General features: G+C 45.9%; 1 protein-coding gene across 4 annotated transcripts in view; it reads right to left on the bottom strand.

The window, feature by feature from the left end:
- LOC119167487 (helicase MOV-10) overlaps window positions 1-18,143 on the bottom strand; it is a 172,302-nt gene that overhangs the window by 16,548 nt on the left and 137,611 nt on the right. For all 4 annotated transcript variants that reach the window (XM_037418970.2, XM_037418971.2, XM_037418968.2 and 1 more), the window contains 3 exons: window positions 8,466-8,642; window positions 8,276-8,364; window positions 5,641-5,747 (listed from right to left, as the gene is read on the bottom strand). In XM_037418970.2, coding sequence (XP_037274867.1) covers window positions 5,641-5,747; window positions 8,276-8,364; window positions 8,466-8,642 — 373 coding nt within the window. The remainder of the gene's footprint in view (window positions 1-5,640; window positions 5,748-8,275; window positions 8,365-8,465; window positions 8,643-18,143) is intronic.

Here is an 18,143-nt window from a genome sequence, read left to right as displayed (position 1 = left end):
GCTCCGTTCGATGACGAATTGCTGATACCCAGTTTGCTGATTCGCAGACGGTTTGCTGTTGGGAATATCGCGAATGCGAGAATGCCCTGCATGAGGCAGAACATAGAAGTAAGTGCCATAGTTGCGGCGGCTCTTCCATGCCCATGGCGGACCCGGCGTAATTGGATATGGTTAAGAAATGCTTATTGTTATTTCGCCTTTATTATTCTTATTTATTGAATGACGGAGAAGCGTTGCCTTCACGAGTGGTGGAACGCTGACATTGGGTTGTACCCTACAACTGGTTAAATGTACTGTTGCTTCCATCGCGTCTGCTCGAGTCAAGAAAAGCGTCAAGACAAGCGAAAGCCATGTAAAGACACCCTTGACAGAAATCGAAACGCGTGATCCGGTTGCTTCATCTACGGGTTGGGCAGTGAGAGCTGTGCAGCGCGAAAAGTCAGTTTTTTACTAGCAGACACCGCCTGCGACAACCTTGAAGTTATTGCCCTCTTAAAGATGTTTCGTTTGATATGCATGAAGGCACGTTAGAGAGTGCTTGTGTGAGTGTTAGGCGTGATGGCGTCCCAGAGTCGCTACTTCTCGCGCCATTAGGCCGAGTCACAGCGTTACACTTATTACCCTCTCAAAGAGGTTTCGTTTGATATGAAGGAAGACAGGTTAGGACAGCGTGTGGGTGGGTTTTACGCGGGATGACGTCACGTGAGTCCCTAGTGATCATGTCACCAGGGCGAGTGACAGCATTCAAGTTATTACCCCTTCAAAGTCGTTTCTTTTGATATGCATGAAGGCAGGCTTGAGAGTGCTTGCGTGGGTGTTAGGCGTGATGATGTCACGCGAGTCACTAGTGATCACATCACTAGGCTGAGTGGCAGGGTTCAAGTTATTACTCTCTCAAAGTTGTTTCGTTTGATATGTATGAAGACAGGTTAGGACAGTGAGTACATGGGTGTTGAAGAGATGACGTCACGTGAGTAACTAGTGATCGCGTCACTAGGCCGAGTGACGGTGTTTAAGCTATTGATTTGATTGATTTGTGGGGTTTAACGTCCCAAAACCACCATATGATTATGAGAGACGCCGTAGTGGAGGGCTCCGGAAATTTTGACCACCTGGGGTTCTTTAACGTGCACCCAAATCTGAGTACACGGGCCTACAACATTTCTGCCTCTATCGGAAATGCAGCCGCCACAGCTGGGATTCGAACCCGCGACCTGCGTGTCAGCAGCCGAGTACCTTAGCCACTAGACCACCGTGGCGGGGTAAGCTATAACCCTCTCAAAGTTATTTCGTTTGATATGCATGAAGACAGGTAAGGACAGCGCGTGCGTGGATGTTAGGCGTGATGACGTCACGGGAGTCTCTAGTGATCATGTAACTAGGCCGAGTGATGGCGTTCAAGTTATTACCCTCTCAAAAACGTTTTGTTTGATATGCATGAAGGCACGTTAAGAGAGTGCTTGTATGGGTGTTAAGCGAGATGACGTCACTCTAGTCACTAGTGATCACATCACTAGGCCGAATGACAGCGTTCAAGTTATTACCCTCTCAAAGACATCTCATTTCATATGCAGGAAGACAGGTTAAGAAAGCGGGTGCATGGGTGTTAGGCGTAATGACGTAATCTGAGTCGCTAGTGATCAGGTCACTAGGACGAGTTACAGCGTTCAAGTTATTACCCTCTCAAAGTCGTTTCATTTGATATGCATGAAGGCAGGTTAGAGAGTGCTTGAGTGGGTGTTAGGCGTGATGACGTCACGCGAGTCACTAGTGATCACATCACTAGGCCGACTGACAGTGTTCAAGGTATTACTCTGTCAAAGACGTTTCGTTAGATATGCATGAAGGCATGTTAGAGAGTGCTTGCGTGAGTGTTAGGCGTGATGACGTCACCTGAGTCAGTAGTGATCAGATCATTGGCCTGAGCAATAGCTATCAAGTTATTATTGTGTGGACGTTTCCTTTGATGAACATAAAGTATTTTCTTGCTTCAGTACATTTCTTCCGTAGTGTGTGCTTTCTAGACATTTGTTCAGAAAGAATTTCATCATGTATTGTTTACTTTTTTTTGAAATAAACACTGCCTATGATACTGTGCCAGGATGTTTCAAAGGCAGTGAAGCAATGTCAAACAGGCTGAAGTATATTTGCTAAAGGACGAGTGGCATGTTGCAAGCTCTTATATTGCAGCCTCTCTGCTTATGTTCAGCCCGAAAAAGCCTTTATACGCACACTGAGATTTTTTTCTTTCAATCACAAAGGGCACAGCTATTTTTTTAGGTATCCTGCAGGAAGTTCCTTGCTAGGTTCCAGTACGCACATATGTTTCGTCGTCCACGATGCTGTATTGGTTTTACTTTGCCAATACTTTTATCGTTTTACGTGTTACAGTCGAACTTAGCTACAATGAATGCCACTTCAATGAAATTTTCGCTACAATGAAAAATTCATGATTCCCTGTTGGCAGTCCATAGGAGTTAATGCGTAAATATTGTCGCCACAAGGAACACTTTTTCTTCGGTAGTCCCACTTAAACGAAATTTCATGATGCAATTCCAGACTCAGACACTTATTTTTATGCAGTAAACCCAATCTTTAACATTTTGATGCATTTTCAAAGCAAGACTGAAAGTTGGGCTAGTTGGTGATACATTATGGGCAGAAACAGCGCACAAACTGACGGGACGAAGAGAAGAGACAAAACAAGCGCTGACTCTCAACTGAAGAATTTATTGAAATATACAAGTTATCTGAACACATTTTGTGTTCTCTTTTCTTTGTCTCGTGAGTTTGTGCACTGTTTCTGCCCATAAAGCATTTTCAAAGCCTGAAAATGCGTCAATGAAGTCTAAAACACGCGTTGGCACCACCAGAAACCGCCGCTGTTCAGCAGGCATGGCAGCCGCCATTGCTCGATAGCGATGGCAATGAGACTGCCCTGCTTTTTCCACCTCGCTTTGAGTCACAGACGATCCGAAGCTGAAGATTAGTCACTCAGTTCACGGTTTCTGTCACGCAGCTGCTGGGTGCAAGAGCGGAACGATGCCTTTTCCGATTCCAATGCTTATCATTATGTTTGAGCTTGGTCAATGTGGTAACTAATCAGAGTGGCTGTTCGTTCGCATTATCAACAAAATCAGCTAACCGCGAGTGATGGATGACAAGAATGGCATAGAATAGTGCAAAAGTCGCCGCTCCATGATACCCTGCCTCCAACTCAGCGTTGTTGGATGCTTTTGACGGCAGACAGCTGCTGGTGTTAACGTGTTAATGCAACTGTTTGGTTATAGGCATTGTTTCAGCATGCTTTTCACCATGGTGTTGCTATGCATGGGTGACAATCACGCCACGAGGTTGCTCGAAAAGAATAGGAAGCAGCGGACGTTTTTTTAATTTTGAGAATTAAGGTTTCTTTGTTTCGCTAGCTCAGATCAGCTACATTTTTTTCTATTTCACTACAACGATATTTTCGCTTCAACGAAATTTTTGCCGTGCCCCGTCAGTTTCGTTGTAGCGGGGTTCGACTGTAAAACAACTCAACGTACACACAGAGCAAGTGGAGCAGTACTTGCGTAACTTCCTTTGTGCATCCACTTATCATATGCCAACTTTTTCTCACATGAGTAGGCTCAATCTTTAGCAATTTAGATGCTCATATACTCTTGCACAAATTTTGAACAGTGGCTGTCAGTCGTGAGCTCTCGTTCCACCGGCATGCTAGCAAATATTTTATTTTGTACTCTGCATATTGCAACATGTAACATGAAAACTTGAAGCTCGCAATGGCGGCTTGTGACTGTACACTGATAGCATTCGACCATAACATCTTTTTCTCTGTTTGCAATTCCTTTTTGGAAAGCTCTTTTTGGAAAATGAAGAGGTCAAGTTCACAAAAGATTGACAAGTTTTTCTCTCCTGCTCCCAAGAAAGCCTTACATGTTGCAATCGAAGGCACCAAACAGGCCACCTCATCAGCAACTGTCCCAATGCTGCGACTGGACAATAAATACATAGCATCATGTAGCACATCACTACCACTGCAAAGCGAATGCTCACATCTCACCACTCAATGTGACCAAACTGCTGAATTTCATCTAAGTGAAAGAGTGGGCGTGATATCCCCGAGCATCTCCGTGAAATTCTCGAGCGACATAGGAAAGTTAATCGGCAGGAAAGTGGATGAATACACTAAACGGCGTTTGTTAGAAACACACTGGTGCCCTTTGGATAACTAGTTTTCCATACTCACTTCACAGGAAAAACGACAAAAATGAGAAACCATACATGAGTCGCATTAAACAAGTTCTGTTGGCTTGTCCTCTCCAATTATAGCAGGGGCCTGTACTGCAAGTACTGTACTGTGTTTATAACAGGTGCAATGGGAGGCTACCAGAAAAATCTCTACCTCCAAAAACTAGTCACCAAGCCACTCACGTCCTTTGCAAAACTGCTGAAAAAGAATAGTGATCTTCTTGTACTTGAAGCAAGAAAGTACCACAGAGAAGCAATGCAGGCTGGGAAGAAGTTTTTCGCACGTGTTAAGGCTCCCAAAAAAAGATGTAGCCAACCAAATCAGCAGTAAACGGCTAAATCAAGTGAAAGACAACCATAACCGCCTGATCCCACTCATAAAGTCAATCGTCTTTCTAGGCCGCCAAAATATACCATTTTGGGAACATCGAGATTACAGAAGCCTTAGCGAGCGGTCGAATGAGTTCTCATTGACTTCAAATGAGAAAAATTTCCGCAAGCTTCTGCGTTTTCCAGTGTCAAGCGGTGACACGGAACTTCAAGAGCGCCTTGCCAGGTTATCATCTCGAGCCACATACATCAGCAAGACTACCCCAAATGAATTAATAAAGGTGCTGTGCAGACGAGGTTCTTGCGACACTCATTCAGTGGGTTCATGCATCGGGCATCTACAGCATTATGTTCTATCTATCTATCTATATACATCAGCAAGACTACCCCAAATGAATTAATAAAGGTGCTGTGCAGATGAGGTTCTTGCGACACTCATTCAGTGGGTTCATGCATCGGGCATCTACAGCATTATGTTCTATCTATCTATCTATCTGGTTATTTGGTTTTTTTTTTTTACTCCTCTGGATCTTCCTTTATCTCTGAGTTCGCTTCCTTGCACACTCAAACTTTTTATTTTCAGACATGCAAAACTCTGTGCACTCAATGTACATTTTTGTTTCAGGTTCAACAGAAAGATAGTGGCTTACCTGAAAATCTATAAAATATTGGATATGCCAAACCATAGTACTGAAGCTAAAGCTTCACTACTATTTGCACACTCTTGTTGTTACTTACTCATGCTACAGCCAATTTGAAGTTTTTGTTGATCATATGATGTTATAATGAAGAAATGCTTTACACAAAGCTACATAATTTACATGCATGCTTTAGCACAAGCACAAGTCTGTTTAGGTTATTAGCACTTTTAAACACCAACCAAGTGGTCTAATATTGCAGTGTGTACCAGTCCAGGGCTGAAGTCTTGCATCGTCAATGGTGTACTGCACAAATACTACACTGCAACAAAATAAATATACAGCCAAAATCTAGATAATTTTTTCCCAAATGCATAAATATGAACAGTGCAGAGTTTAATCATGCAGAGTTTAATCTCACCAATTCCAGCTTTCGCAAAGCGATTCTCAAGCTCACGCATGTGATCCGAACTATCATCGTACTCCGCACCACGCATTGCACCTTTCCTGTGACACAGTTCGAGGAGTCTGTAAACAGAAAAGGATTGGAAAAAAAATTGGAAGACCCTTAAGCTTCGCCCTTAAGAGTTGAACACGATAGCGATATCCTGTCCCTAGTGCATACTGCAGCCACTTAGTGCATACTTTTTATGGTGTCATGTTATTTGGGAAGTTTACATTGTGGATTACTACAATGTAATTAATAAAGTAGAAAATGGCTTGTGTCAGTGAAGCTCTTGCATGTGCCTGTATTCTGTGTAATGGGTAGAATGCTTTAAACCACGAGCAATCATGTCCGGGAAATCTTTTCGAACTTGCTATGCACCCACTACATGGTTTTAAAAAAATACATGCACGTGTGCCTTTTGTGATGGGTAGCCGGCTTTAAACTACAAAGTCGTTATGACATTTACATGTTCTGACGCCCGATGGCAATGTACACTTGTACGCCAAAGTATCACTGCAATATTAGTACATGTTGCATTGTGAAGCCTGTCTACAGGACGCATGTGTTTGTAAAGCACGAACATTATTTTGCCTGCATTTCCAAGCAGAAGTTATTTTAACTGTATTTACAAGCAGACGAGCGGCTGTGTGATAAAACGCCTGCTTGTCACACGGACAGGGTTGGATCCTCACTCAAATTAGGTAATTTTTATTATTTATTTTATTCACATCTCTCGATTGTTCAGTCGAGCACAAGATGACGATTTTTCGCACTCAATCAATGACGCCCACGCCAGCCCAGAGGCTGGAATTTTTGCGCAATGAGCTCTTTAACACTATCATGTTAAAAAAATAGGCGTAGGGCAGCTGCAATGCAAAAGGAAATAGAATATGGCATTCATGGGCTGCTTAATGGTCTACTGCTGGTTTCCAAATTTAAAAAGTTGAATATGTACAGCTTTACCACTTAAACAACTTTAATTACTGGTATGTGACATTTAATGGCACAAGAGCCAAATTTGATCATCAAGAAGCACCAAACCTAAATGACTTACAGAGACATTTTGTTGCTCTATAAACTGTCTATCCATACCCACACAGCACACCATTTGGCAGAATAAGGAAAAGCAGAATTTCAAACGATGCAAGAAAAATCATAACACATATTTTTTAACAACTAATCTCAAAAAACAAGAGTCTACCTGTAAAAACCACTGGTTAAAAAAAAAATGCCAGTCAAGAAAACTCGTTTTTTTTCCAAAATTACATATTATACCATTTTTATTTGCTTTCACAAATTCAGTTTTTCTACTTTCACAACAAAAAAAACTATACATTGAATTAAGCTTGAAGTAGGCTAAAATCATTTCGAAGGAGCACAAGGCGGCTACTAAAAATGAAGAACAGCTCGCTCATGTCTAGAGTCCCCTAAAAATTGTCATGCGACCGCTCGCCGTTGCATTTCACATGAAAAGTTCACCAAAGCCCCATGCTCAAAATAACCATAATTGCCACGTTCCTACGATAGAAGATCTCATATTAAAAAAGCATATTATTTTCGCATAGATGAGCTCTCACTTATACCTTTACATGCGTTTTTCTTAAGATCCATTTTTCGGCAACTTCTTGAGTTTGGACATTGTGATTTTGGTACTTCTTTGATAGCCCGACTGGGATTAAATTTTCCCAACATATTCCTTAACATGTAAAGGGTGCAAGTATCTTTTTTTAAACCTTGATATTGCCTGTACAATTATAACAAGCTTGAAGTAAGCAATTTCTACATGCTGAAAATTCTGAGAATTCTCACATTACACTTTTTCTTGACCATCAAAATGTTTCATACATATTTTCTTGATGGTTATTTGCATTATACAGTAAATATGGAGGAATATGAGCCATTATTAGCCATTATTGGCTCGGAACAAAAAAAAGATTAGTGGCATAAAAAATTTGTCTATAAATAAACTATATTTTACACATTGTCATGACACAAAACAACAACTGTGTCACTTACTTTGAAACTACTTACGTATTTGAAATTGGCATAAAGACCTATATATACAGCAAAAACTTCATAACCCTAGGCCATAGATTAATGCAACTTTTTTTCCTAATTACTTTTCCCCTTAATCTGATAATTATGTTTTTGATTGATGCATCTGCTTCCTGATTGATTGATATGTGGGGTTTAACGTCCCAAAACCACCCTATGATTAAGAGCGACGTCTTAGTGGAGGGCTTCAAAAATTTCGACCACCCGGGGTTCTTAACGAGCACCTAAATTTGAGTACACGAGCCTACAGCATTTTCGCCTCTATCGAAAATGCAGCCGCTGCAGCCGGGATTCGCTCCCGCGACGTGCGGGTCAGTAGCCAAGTACCTTAGCTACTAGACTACTGCGGCGGGGTGATGAGTCTGCTTCCTGGGTAGCAGTTCACCAGCACAGGAAATTTTGGTGATTGCTCCCAGGTGATCTTCCGATTGGCCCAAGTCATCAGAAAGACCACCAGTGGCATGGCTATTCCATTTACACCAATTAATGGAAACAGGTAGCTAGGCAACAGCACTTTCACCAGCATGCAATGTAAATATAGAAGAATACATACTTTCTCCAGCAGTGATCGGTTCTTAGTGTGTATGGGTTGCCAACAATGATCAGCAGAGCTTTTGCCCTTGTGACAGCTACGTTGAACCTCTATAAAATGGTAAAATAAAGAGGGGTATTTGTAGAAGCTAGAACTTAGTGGCAGGAACATGATATTGTCAAGTACTATATATAAAGAAAGCCAGGCAAACCTTGCGGTTCTTGAGAAAACCAATGCGGTGCCTGAAATCATTCTGCAAGAGATTTTTGTCACTACGAACTGTCGTGATGATCATGGCTAGCCTTTCTTGGCCTTGGAATTCTTCAGTAGAGCCAACAGTTACTCCCTCAATTCCACGTTTCTCCAACACAGATCTGATTTTTAAGACCTATAAGCAACAAATCATGAGGTTATAGACCCAACTTTTCAGACACAACCAAGTTTGAAGGAGGCAACATGATATTCAAAAGGTGTTGCACAAATGTAGGTACAACTACCGGTTATAAGAACCAACCACCTGACAATGAACCGTAGAAACCAAAGAGAAACTGAACATCACATAATAACCTTTTTTTTACTTAAACTGTAAACAATATGAATAATTGTGGAGTCTATGAGCTTCATTCATATTTCTAATAATAAAAGAGAAAACAGCCTATTTCCTAACTTTTTTTTAATATGTACTTACTTCATTAAAACAATTACAACAAATGTGAAGAGCATAGACAAAACAGATGAAAACAAAGGATTTCACTGTTTTTTCTAATTAGAATCACTGTCAGTTCTCAGGTGCTTATCATTGGTAGGATTACTTTTGTCTATGCTTTCCAAAGTGAATGACTACAATGATGGTGAAATGATACACAGTGTTCTTACAGGTATGAGAGGGAAACATTCAAGGGCAAATAAGGACTTTTAAGACCCACCTGCCAAAGATTTTTCAAGTAAGCAGAGTAGCACCCAGTGTATGTACAGTGATGCTACCGAAGTCTGCTGATTTTGAGCAATTTTTGGAGCAGCAAAATTTACATTTTGGAGCATTTTAGAGCAGGAAAATTTTTCATTTTTGGGCAATTCGAAGGAGCTAACTTTACATCCTGGAGAAGAAGCAAGTAGCACATTTACATTCAAAGACTTGATTAATAATTTTAGGGCTCTTGTGAAAAGCTAGAAATTTTTTGATAAATTGCAAACCTCACGACGCCAGAGATCTTGGGAGCACTCTTTATTTCAGTTGATGATGCAAAAATAATGTCGTCATGCTGTTGGGCATTCTAGAAAAACTTGTTCAGTGATTATTTTCGTAGCGAATGAAAAGAATACTGGTTGAATAAAGTAGTACTTCATGAAATAACATTGTGAATGCACTCATGTGGTTATCAGCAGATTTAGTAGACAAACGCTAGAGACTCGCACAGTCGCATATGCATTCCTCTAAGATGAATTCAAGGATAAAAAAAACGTTGCTTTTCTTCACAACTTATTATATTGCTGGGTGTAACATGACATCATTAAGCTAGTCTCATAATGTCAATCTCCTCCCACGCTCGTTTCTCTGTGCTGAAACTGAACGATTCAGCAAACCTCGTTTTCCTTTTAAAGCAGTGTCTTATGTGGCTACGGCGTTCCCCCTGTATATCAAAAACACCCCATAGTGTCCCCTAGAAAGCAGTGCAAAAAGAAAAAATCCTCAAGGGGCGACATCACTCTCTGGGTGTGCGACGGCAGTGACGGTTCCATTGAACAAAGATTACAGGAGGGGATTGACACAGTGGAACGGCATTTACAAGAAACTGGACTATCCTGCTCGGTGGAGAAATCTGAGCTACAGCTATATCGCCCTACACTTAGAGGTCGGCCACCCAAACAACATCCCAAGCACAGGCACACGCTGATATAAAACTCACTACAAGCGACCGTCACGCCATACCAACCGTGGATAAAATACGAGTGCTAGGTCTGATCATAGAAAGTAAGGGTACCAACGGAGAGACAGTTCCCAACATTGAAGCCAGAGTATCTAACACGATGCGCCTCATTAGGCGCATTACCAATAAACACAAAAGCATGAAAGAGGCTAGAATCATCCGTTTGATCCAATCATTCGTTCTAAGTCACATCATCCATACGGCGGCGTATCACCGATGGTTCACTGCAGAAGTCAAACCTCAACAGCCTAATTAGGAGGATTTACAAACAAGGGCTAGGTTTGCCTCAAAACACCAGCACCGAACTCCTCCTTCAACTTGGTTTACACAATACCCTTGAGAAACTTATTGAGGTGCAACAAATCTCCCTATTCGAGATATTAGCCAAAACTGAGCCAGGCTGCCAGATTCTATGTAATCTCGGTATTTCTTACCACATTCAACACGGAGACAAACACGACATACCACGCCTTATCCGTGCCAAGCTCACAGTACCACCCATACCAAAAAACATGCACCCTGAACACAACAAGGGCAAATGTGTCGGTAGAGCCAGAGCCTTGTCAAAGATGTTTGGGGGGAACCATGAGGCAGCCTTTGTCGACGCAGCACGCTACCAGGAACGTCACCGCTTCGTGGCTGCTGTCGTAGACCACGCACAACAATGCAAAAGCAGTGCGACAATCATCACACGGAACGTAGAAACGGCAGAGAAAGTGGCTATCGCGACGGCCATAGCCCACACTAACGCCTCATGCGTAATCAGCGAATCGCAGACAGCCGTTCGAAACTACACCCACGGCAGAATCTCCCCCGAGGCATTGCGGATCTTTAGTACAGGCAAAATTCACGAGGCGGACAAATACGTGCACATCCTGTGGTTCCCTGCCCACACACCACTAGGTAACCAGGAGGACAGTTCGAATCAAGCGGCGCACAACGTGGCTCGAGGTCTTACGTTCCGAGTCAGGTCAAACGAAGCGGCCACCCAAACAGACTTTTCTGCACCGGTGTGGGAACGGGACGATCGGCTCACTAAATTTAATGACATAACTCAACACTATTGACTGAAAAGGCTGGAGTACCCTCCGCCTCACCCCAAGCTAAATCGAGCCCAGTCCGTTCAGTGGCGGCAGCTACAAACAGCACATACACGAACCCTGTCATCATGCACCACATATGTCCCAACATCTATAGTTCTAATAATGCCAGTACTGTACCACCAGAGCCACTCTTGACCATATCCAATGAGAACGTTCACCATTAGTCAGCAATTCTGGGGTCGTGGCCTCCAATGAAGACCTTCAAGCGCGTTGGCGGACTACGCTGCTCAGTTCGGGCCTGGACAAGCAACTTTGGGCGATCCAGCAGGCCAAGGAAGCTGTCGGGAGACACGGTCTCTCCATTGGCCCCTAGGTGGGAGCCCATCCCAGCAATTTGCCGGAAATTAATAAAATCTGCATCTCTCTCTCTCTCATGGGGCACCTTATGTATTTGCCAAGGACAACTTGAAGGTGAGAGCCATTTTGTTTTTATCGTGATAGCAATTATATCGACATTGTCATCTAAATTTTGTTGTCGCCAGGGGCGTAGAAAGAATTATTTTTTTTTTGGGTGGGGGGGGGGCCTTTATTTGAAGGGAAAGAGGCAGGCAAGTGGTCATTTTGCGCAATGTGTGCCATGGCTGAAAAAAATTTCGGGGGGTGACATTCTTGATGTTTGCCCCCCTGGCTGCACCACCGGCCGTCATCACCATCATGTTTTGATTACTGTCGAAATTATTAACATCCTCCTGCGCATCGTGCTCCACTTGCAGGGGGACGAACGTGGCGACGAACTACACCCATCTTGGAGGGGGGGGGGTCAGGTTTTGCCCAAGCAACTATACACTTTGCTTCTAAGGGCATGGTTGCAATCACTGGTGCGCACGCTAACTCAGCAGCCGCGAGCGGGCGATTCACATACACTTCTACCTGCTGCACTCTCATTACGAAGGGAGTGTTCAAAAAGTGTTGCTTTCTTTGAAGTGGTCGCATTCTCGTACATCAGCTCGTATATTTGTACAGTTACGTGAGATCAGATCCAAATAAGTTAGCTGCCAGTCTCCCTTTGTATATATAACCTTACAACTTGCTGCGATCGCGTTTATTGCTCTACATTTGTGGTGCAACTGCAACTCTCTTAGCTACGTACAGCCGCCCATGTTTATTTTTGTATTTTTGTTTTTTACCTGAATGCGCAATCGTCAACTGCCGCGTTGATGAACGCGAAGCACAGTGGCCAAACAAACAAGAATACGCACATACGTTCGATGAGCAGTCATGTGCACAGTGCACCCAGATGCACCTGTCCTTGCTAGGCTATTCCCGGCAATGAATACCCCCCTCTTCTTTTGAAGACCTGTTGCTGCCAATTCCCTGACTTTTTTTTTTCTGACAACTATCATGTTACAGAAAAAAAAAAACAGTTTCCCCAGAATGGCAAAGCAACCAATCCGATTGCAACAAATAGTAAGGCTGGCAGCCAACTACTCTCTTAGATCCGATATCGCGTAACTCTGTAAAACGGGGAGAGATGGTCTTCTCGCTGTCTCTTCGTGCTGAGAGCGCAGCACGTGGAAGGGTTCACAAGCTATTTGTGCTGATGCCTGCCATGATCACGCGCATGTATAGCCATCGCGACCACGTCCTAAAGATCAAAGTTCACAGCTGCTCCTAGAGCGATCACAGCCTTTATGAAACCGAAACTGTAATCATACTGAAGTTTTAGCGCACACACACAAGAGCACACAAACAAGGAATTCACAAAGACCAGCGCAGGTCCTTGCTTTCCTTTTGTCTGTATCCTCGTGTGTGTGCGCTAAAGTTTCAGAATGCAGCAGAACCAACTGGCCCATCTCCCTGTATAATTGAAACTATAACCCTTTCAATCAAATCAAAAAGACAATATTTCAGACACGGCGCTTGATGGCTTTTGCATTTCGCAGCTGAATTCTGGTGCTGTGGTGCAGTACGATGCTGATAGACGAGTTTGGCGTAGCAGGGGTGGTTTGGCGCAGGATGACACAGGTCAGCAAGTTTGGCGCTCAGTGGCGCAAATGGCGCAGCTTTTCCACCCCTAATTGTAAGACCCCTTGTAAATCCCATGCACTAATCTATGTTATTGTTCTATACATGATTAAAAAAATGATCTGTGAGGAGGTTTATTAGCCATTAAAGACAGCGATGAGACAGCGTGAAGAACCGTCCAGCAATCGGCACAGCATTGAACCGAAGCACGAGCCGAGAGAGCTGGGCGTTGGCGATGCTGCTTGCTGCAGGCACATCTTCTTCTTCACAATCGCCCCCGCTGAAAAAGGGGCCATCCTGGCGACCTAAGAAGTTTCAGGGAGAGGCTCATGATACGGTTTTAGGCGGGAAACATGGACGATGTCACGTGCACGCCGGCGCATGTCGTCCGATCGGGAAACTGGCTCAATTAGGTAATTAACCGGAGAAGTTTTCTCTAAAACGGTGTAAGGCCCCTCGTACCGGGGGACAAGTTTTGATGAGAGTCCCGGAGTTTGGTATGGGATGGCAAGCCACACGAGAGACCCTGGGGCATAGTTGGGATCCGGAAGAGAGGTGCAACGGTTTTCTTTCTGGCGTTGCTGCTCGTCCGAGGTGAACGCACGGGCGAGCTGGCGGCACTCTTCGGCTTGTCGGGCAGCATCGGAGATAGGTGGACATTCGGAAGCATCAGAACGGTAGGGAAGTAGAGTATCAATTGTATGCGAAGGGTCACGTCCATAAAGAAGAAAGAAAGGTGAAAATCCCGTGGTTGTTTGTATTGCAGTATTGTATGCGAATGTGACGTATGGGAGAACACGATCCCAGTTGCTATGATTAGATGCCACGTACATTGAGAGCATATCACCCAGCGTGCGGTTAAACCGTTCTGTTAGCCCATTAGTCTGCGGGTGGTATGCTGTCGTTTTCCGATGAATGACGTGGCATTCCGAAAGCAGAGCTTCGACAACCTCGGAGAGGAAAGCGCGGCCTCTGTCACTAAGGAGCTCTCGAGGTGCGCCATGTCGAAGGATAAGTTGACGTAAAATGAAAGAGGCAACATCCTGAGCGGTAGCGCTCGGTAAAGCGGCTGTTTCGGCGTAGCGTGTTAGCGTGTTAGATGGTCGACCGCCACTATAATCCACCGATTGCCATCTAGTGTCAATGAAAGGGGGCCGTAGAGGTCAACACCCACGAGATCGAATGGCTTGGCAGGGCACGGAAGTGGCTGCAATTCGCCAGTTGCACGTAGCGGTGTTGATTTGCGTCGCTGGCAGTCAGGACAGCACTGCACAAATTTGCGTACAAAATTGTACATGTCGCGCCAGTAATAGCGATGGCGAAGGCGTTCATATGGTTTGAACACCCCGGCGTGGCCACATTGTGGATCGTCGTAAAGAGAGGTCCATACCTGCGATCGTAAAGTGCGTGGAATGACCAGAAGCCACCGGCGGCCATCAGGAGAGTAGTTGCGTCGATGGAGAAGTTGATCGCGGATGGCGAAATGGAAAGCTTGACGTCGGAGGGATCGAGATACCGGAAGGTTGGGCGTACCGGATAGATATTCGAGAAGAGATGCGATCCACGGGTCACGACATTGTTCGGTGGCAATTGAGTCAAGATTTAACGATGACAAGGTCTGGAGGCACGTGTTTCCGCACGTGGGATCTGGTGGCAAAGGTGAGCCGGACAGGGCGTCAGCGTCAGAGTGTTTGCGTCCGCAGCGGTATACGACGTAAATGTCGTACTCCTGGATGCGGAGTGCCCATCGCGCAAGGCGGCCAGAAGGGTCTTTCAGCGTGGAGAGCCAGCAAAGCACGTGGTGATCAGTTACTAGATCGAACGGGCGGCCGTATAAGTACGGCCGGAACTTTTTAAGCGCCCACACTAGAGCCAAACACTCTTTTTCTGTCACGCTGTAATTAGTTTCGGCTTTCGTCAGAGTGCGGCTAGCGTAGGCTACAACGTATTCTGAATAGCCGGATTTTCGTTGAGCAAGGACAGCACCTAGCCCGACGCCGCTAGCGTTGGTTGGCACTTCGGTAGGAGCCGTAGGGTCGAAGTGGCGAAGAATAGGTGGGGAGGTGAGCAGACGGCACAAAGTAGTGAAGGCAACGTCACATGCAGGGGACCAGGAGGAGAGGTTCACGTCACCACGAAGAAGCTGGGTTAATGGTGACATGATGGATGCAAAATTGCGAACAAAGCGCCGGAAATATGAGCATAGGCCTACAAAACTGCGAAGTTCCTTCATGGTCGTCGGCTTATGAAATTCTACGACTGCTCGAAGTTTTGCTGGGTAAGGTAATATGCCGTGCTTCGACACGATGTGGCCTAGGATGACGAGCTCGCGTGCAGCAAAGTGGCATTTTTTCAGGTTAAGCTGCAGGCCAGCGTTGGTCAGACAAGTCAAAACGTGCCTGAGGCGAAGGAGGTGCGTAGGAAAGTCGTGGGAGAAAACCACGACATCGTCGAGGTAGCAGAGGCACATATTCCACTTGAGGCCACGTAGCGTATTGTCCATAAGTCGTTCAAACGTGGCGGGCGCGTTACAAAGCCCAAAGGGCATGACGTTAAACTCGTATAGTCCGTCAGGTGTAATAAATTTTTTGGCGATCGGCTTCAGCCATTGGAACTTGCCAGTAGCTAGACCGCAAATCTAGCAACGAGAAGAATTCCGCTCTGCGAAAGGTGTCAATGGCGTCATCAATGCGCGGCAAAAGATATACGTCCTTGCGGGTTATCTTTATTCAAACGACGATAGTCCATGCAAAATGGGATAGATCCGTCTTTCTTACGCACCAGGATGACAGGAGACGCCCAGGGACTGTGAGATGGTCGAATGACGTCTCTACGAAGCATATCTTCGACTTGATCGTTGATGACGCGGCGCTCTTCAGTGGAGACATGGTACGGTCTTTGACGCAGTGGCTGGTGTAGGCCGGTGTCAACATGATGCTTGACCTGCGACGTGCGGCCTAGTTGAGGTTGGGACACATCGAAAGAATTCCGGAACTCATGCAGAAGATCAAGCAGGACGGCATGTTCGGTGGGAGTGAGGGTGTCGGCGATGGCGCTGGAAAACGTATCCTTGGACGACTCCTCGAGGGCCGACGGTGATTTTGGGTGGCCGCAGTAGTCATCCGGGACATCAACCAAAGACGAAGGGTCGAGATCCTGCACGCGGCCGAGACATTCCCCCGCAAGCAAAGTGACAGGTGTGGAAAGCGGGTTGAGTATGAACATATTGCTTCTTCCGGCGGCAAGGTCAACCGTAGCGAAAGGCAGCGGCAGAGCTAGACGGTTTGTGAAGATATCGGAAGGCATAAAAAAGACTGTAGCGTCAGTGTAGGCGTTGCATGAAACTGGAACAAGCGCGAAATTTTCAGGTGGAATATCGGTATCTTCATGCACGAACAACTTCAGCAGCTGATGAAGAGCTTCAAGTAATGGGACATCACAAAAGGGTGAAAACACAACTTCAGCGCGTGCGCAGTCGATGACGGCACTATGGCGGGATAGGAAGTCCCACCCGAGGATGACATCATGCAAACAGACAGCGAGGACAATAAACTCCACAATGTAAACAATGCCTTCGATGGACACTCTTGCAGTGCAGGCTGCGAGAGGCGTTACTTGCTGTGCACTTGCAGTGTGGAGTGACAGTCCCGAAAGCGGCGTCGTGACTTTACGTAATACACGGCAGACATTAGCGGCAATAACAGAAACAGCGGCGCCGGTGTCTACAAGGGCGAAAGTAGAATAACCTTCAACAGTTACTGCGACCACGTTAGCAGGAGAGGGGCGAGGGCTTAGACAGTTTGAAAATGGCACAGTTCTTGCCTCTTGAACTGCGGTGCTTAGTTTTTCTGATCAGAAGGTCTGGGCCGGCGACGCATGGGGGAGGGCGATTGCCGACGAGGAGAGCGTGCGCGCGGCATCATGAAGTCGGGGTCGTTGGGAGAGGCATAGCGAGGTGACGAGACAGGCCCGTATTGCGCGAATGGTTGGCTGCCGGGTTGCGACGATCAGACATAGTCGCCGAACGTCTGAGGTCGATGGCGGCAGTAGCGGGCAACGTGTCCGGGAGTAAAGCAGGCGTAGCATATCGGTCGGTTGTCGGGCGTCCTCCAAGAATTGGCGACTGATGGTGCCGCCCAAGGTGCAGTATAAGCAGCCGGGTGTGTGGGCTGTGAGCGCGTGGTGTAGGGTGGTTGCGGAAGCCTACCCACAGCGTCTGCATATGTGAACGGTGCTGCTACAGGCTGCATCACTTGCGAACAAGCGACAGGAGGAGCCACAGGCTGCGCTGCAAACGTTAGGGGCGCGGCCACAGGCTGCACGGCTGGAGGATAGGCGACAGGAGGGCTTACCGGCTGCGCGACACGCTGGCAGTGAACACGGCTGTATAGAGGCAACTCGTGGTGCACAACAGGAACAGCGTGGGCAACCTCTACCGAAATAGAAGTGCGAAGCGGGGCAGGTAGACGGGTGATGGTCTCGTGAGTGAAGGGCACTAGGGAAAGTTGGCGGGCGACTTCCTCACGGACGAAGGCTCGAACTTGCTGAAGCAACGGTGAATTGTCAGGCAGGGTGTGGAAACTGGACAGTGACTCACCACCATGCTGAGGCTGCCGAGTCAGAGTGCGTTGCTTCTTCAACTCGTCGTAGCTCTGACACAAGCTGACGACTTCGAAAACTGTGCTCGGATTTCTTGCCAAGAGCATTTGAAATGTGCCGTCCTCGATGCCCTTCAGGATGTGTTTGACCTTGTCAGATTCGGGCATGGTGTCATTCGCACGTCGATAAAGGTCAACAACGTCCTCAATATAGCTGGTAAAGGTCTCGCCAGTCTGCTGAAAGCGGACGCGCAAGCGCTGTTCGGCCCACTGCTTGCGGACAGCCGGCCGACCA

This window comes from Rhipicephalus microplus, chromosome 6 (genome assembly GCF_043290135.1).
Source record: "Rhipicephalus microplus isolate Deutch F79 chromosome 6, USDA_Rmic, whole genome shotgun sequence".
Lineage (NCBI taxonomy): Eukaryota > Metazoa > Arthropoda > Arachnida > Ixodida > Ixodidae > Rhipicephalus > Rhipicephalus microplus.
This window is presented reverse-complemented; position numbering and strand designations above follow the sequence as displayed.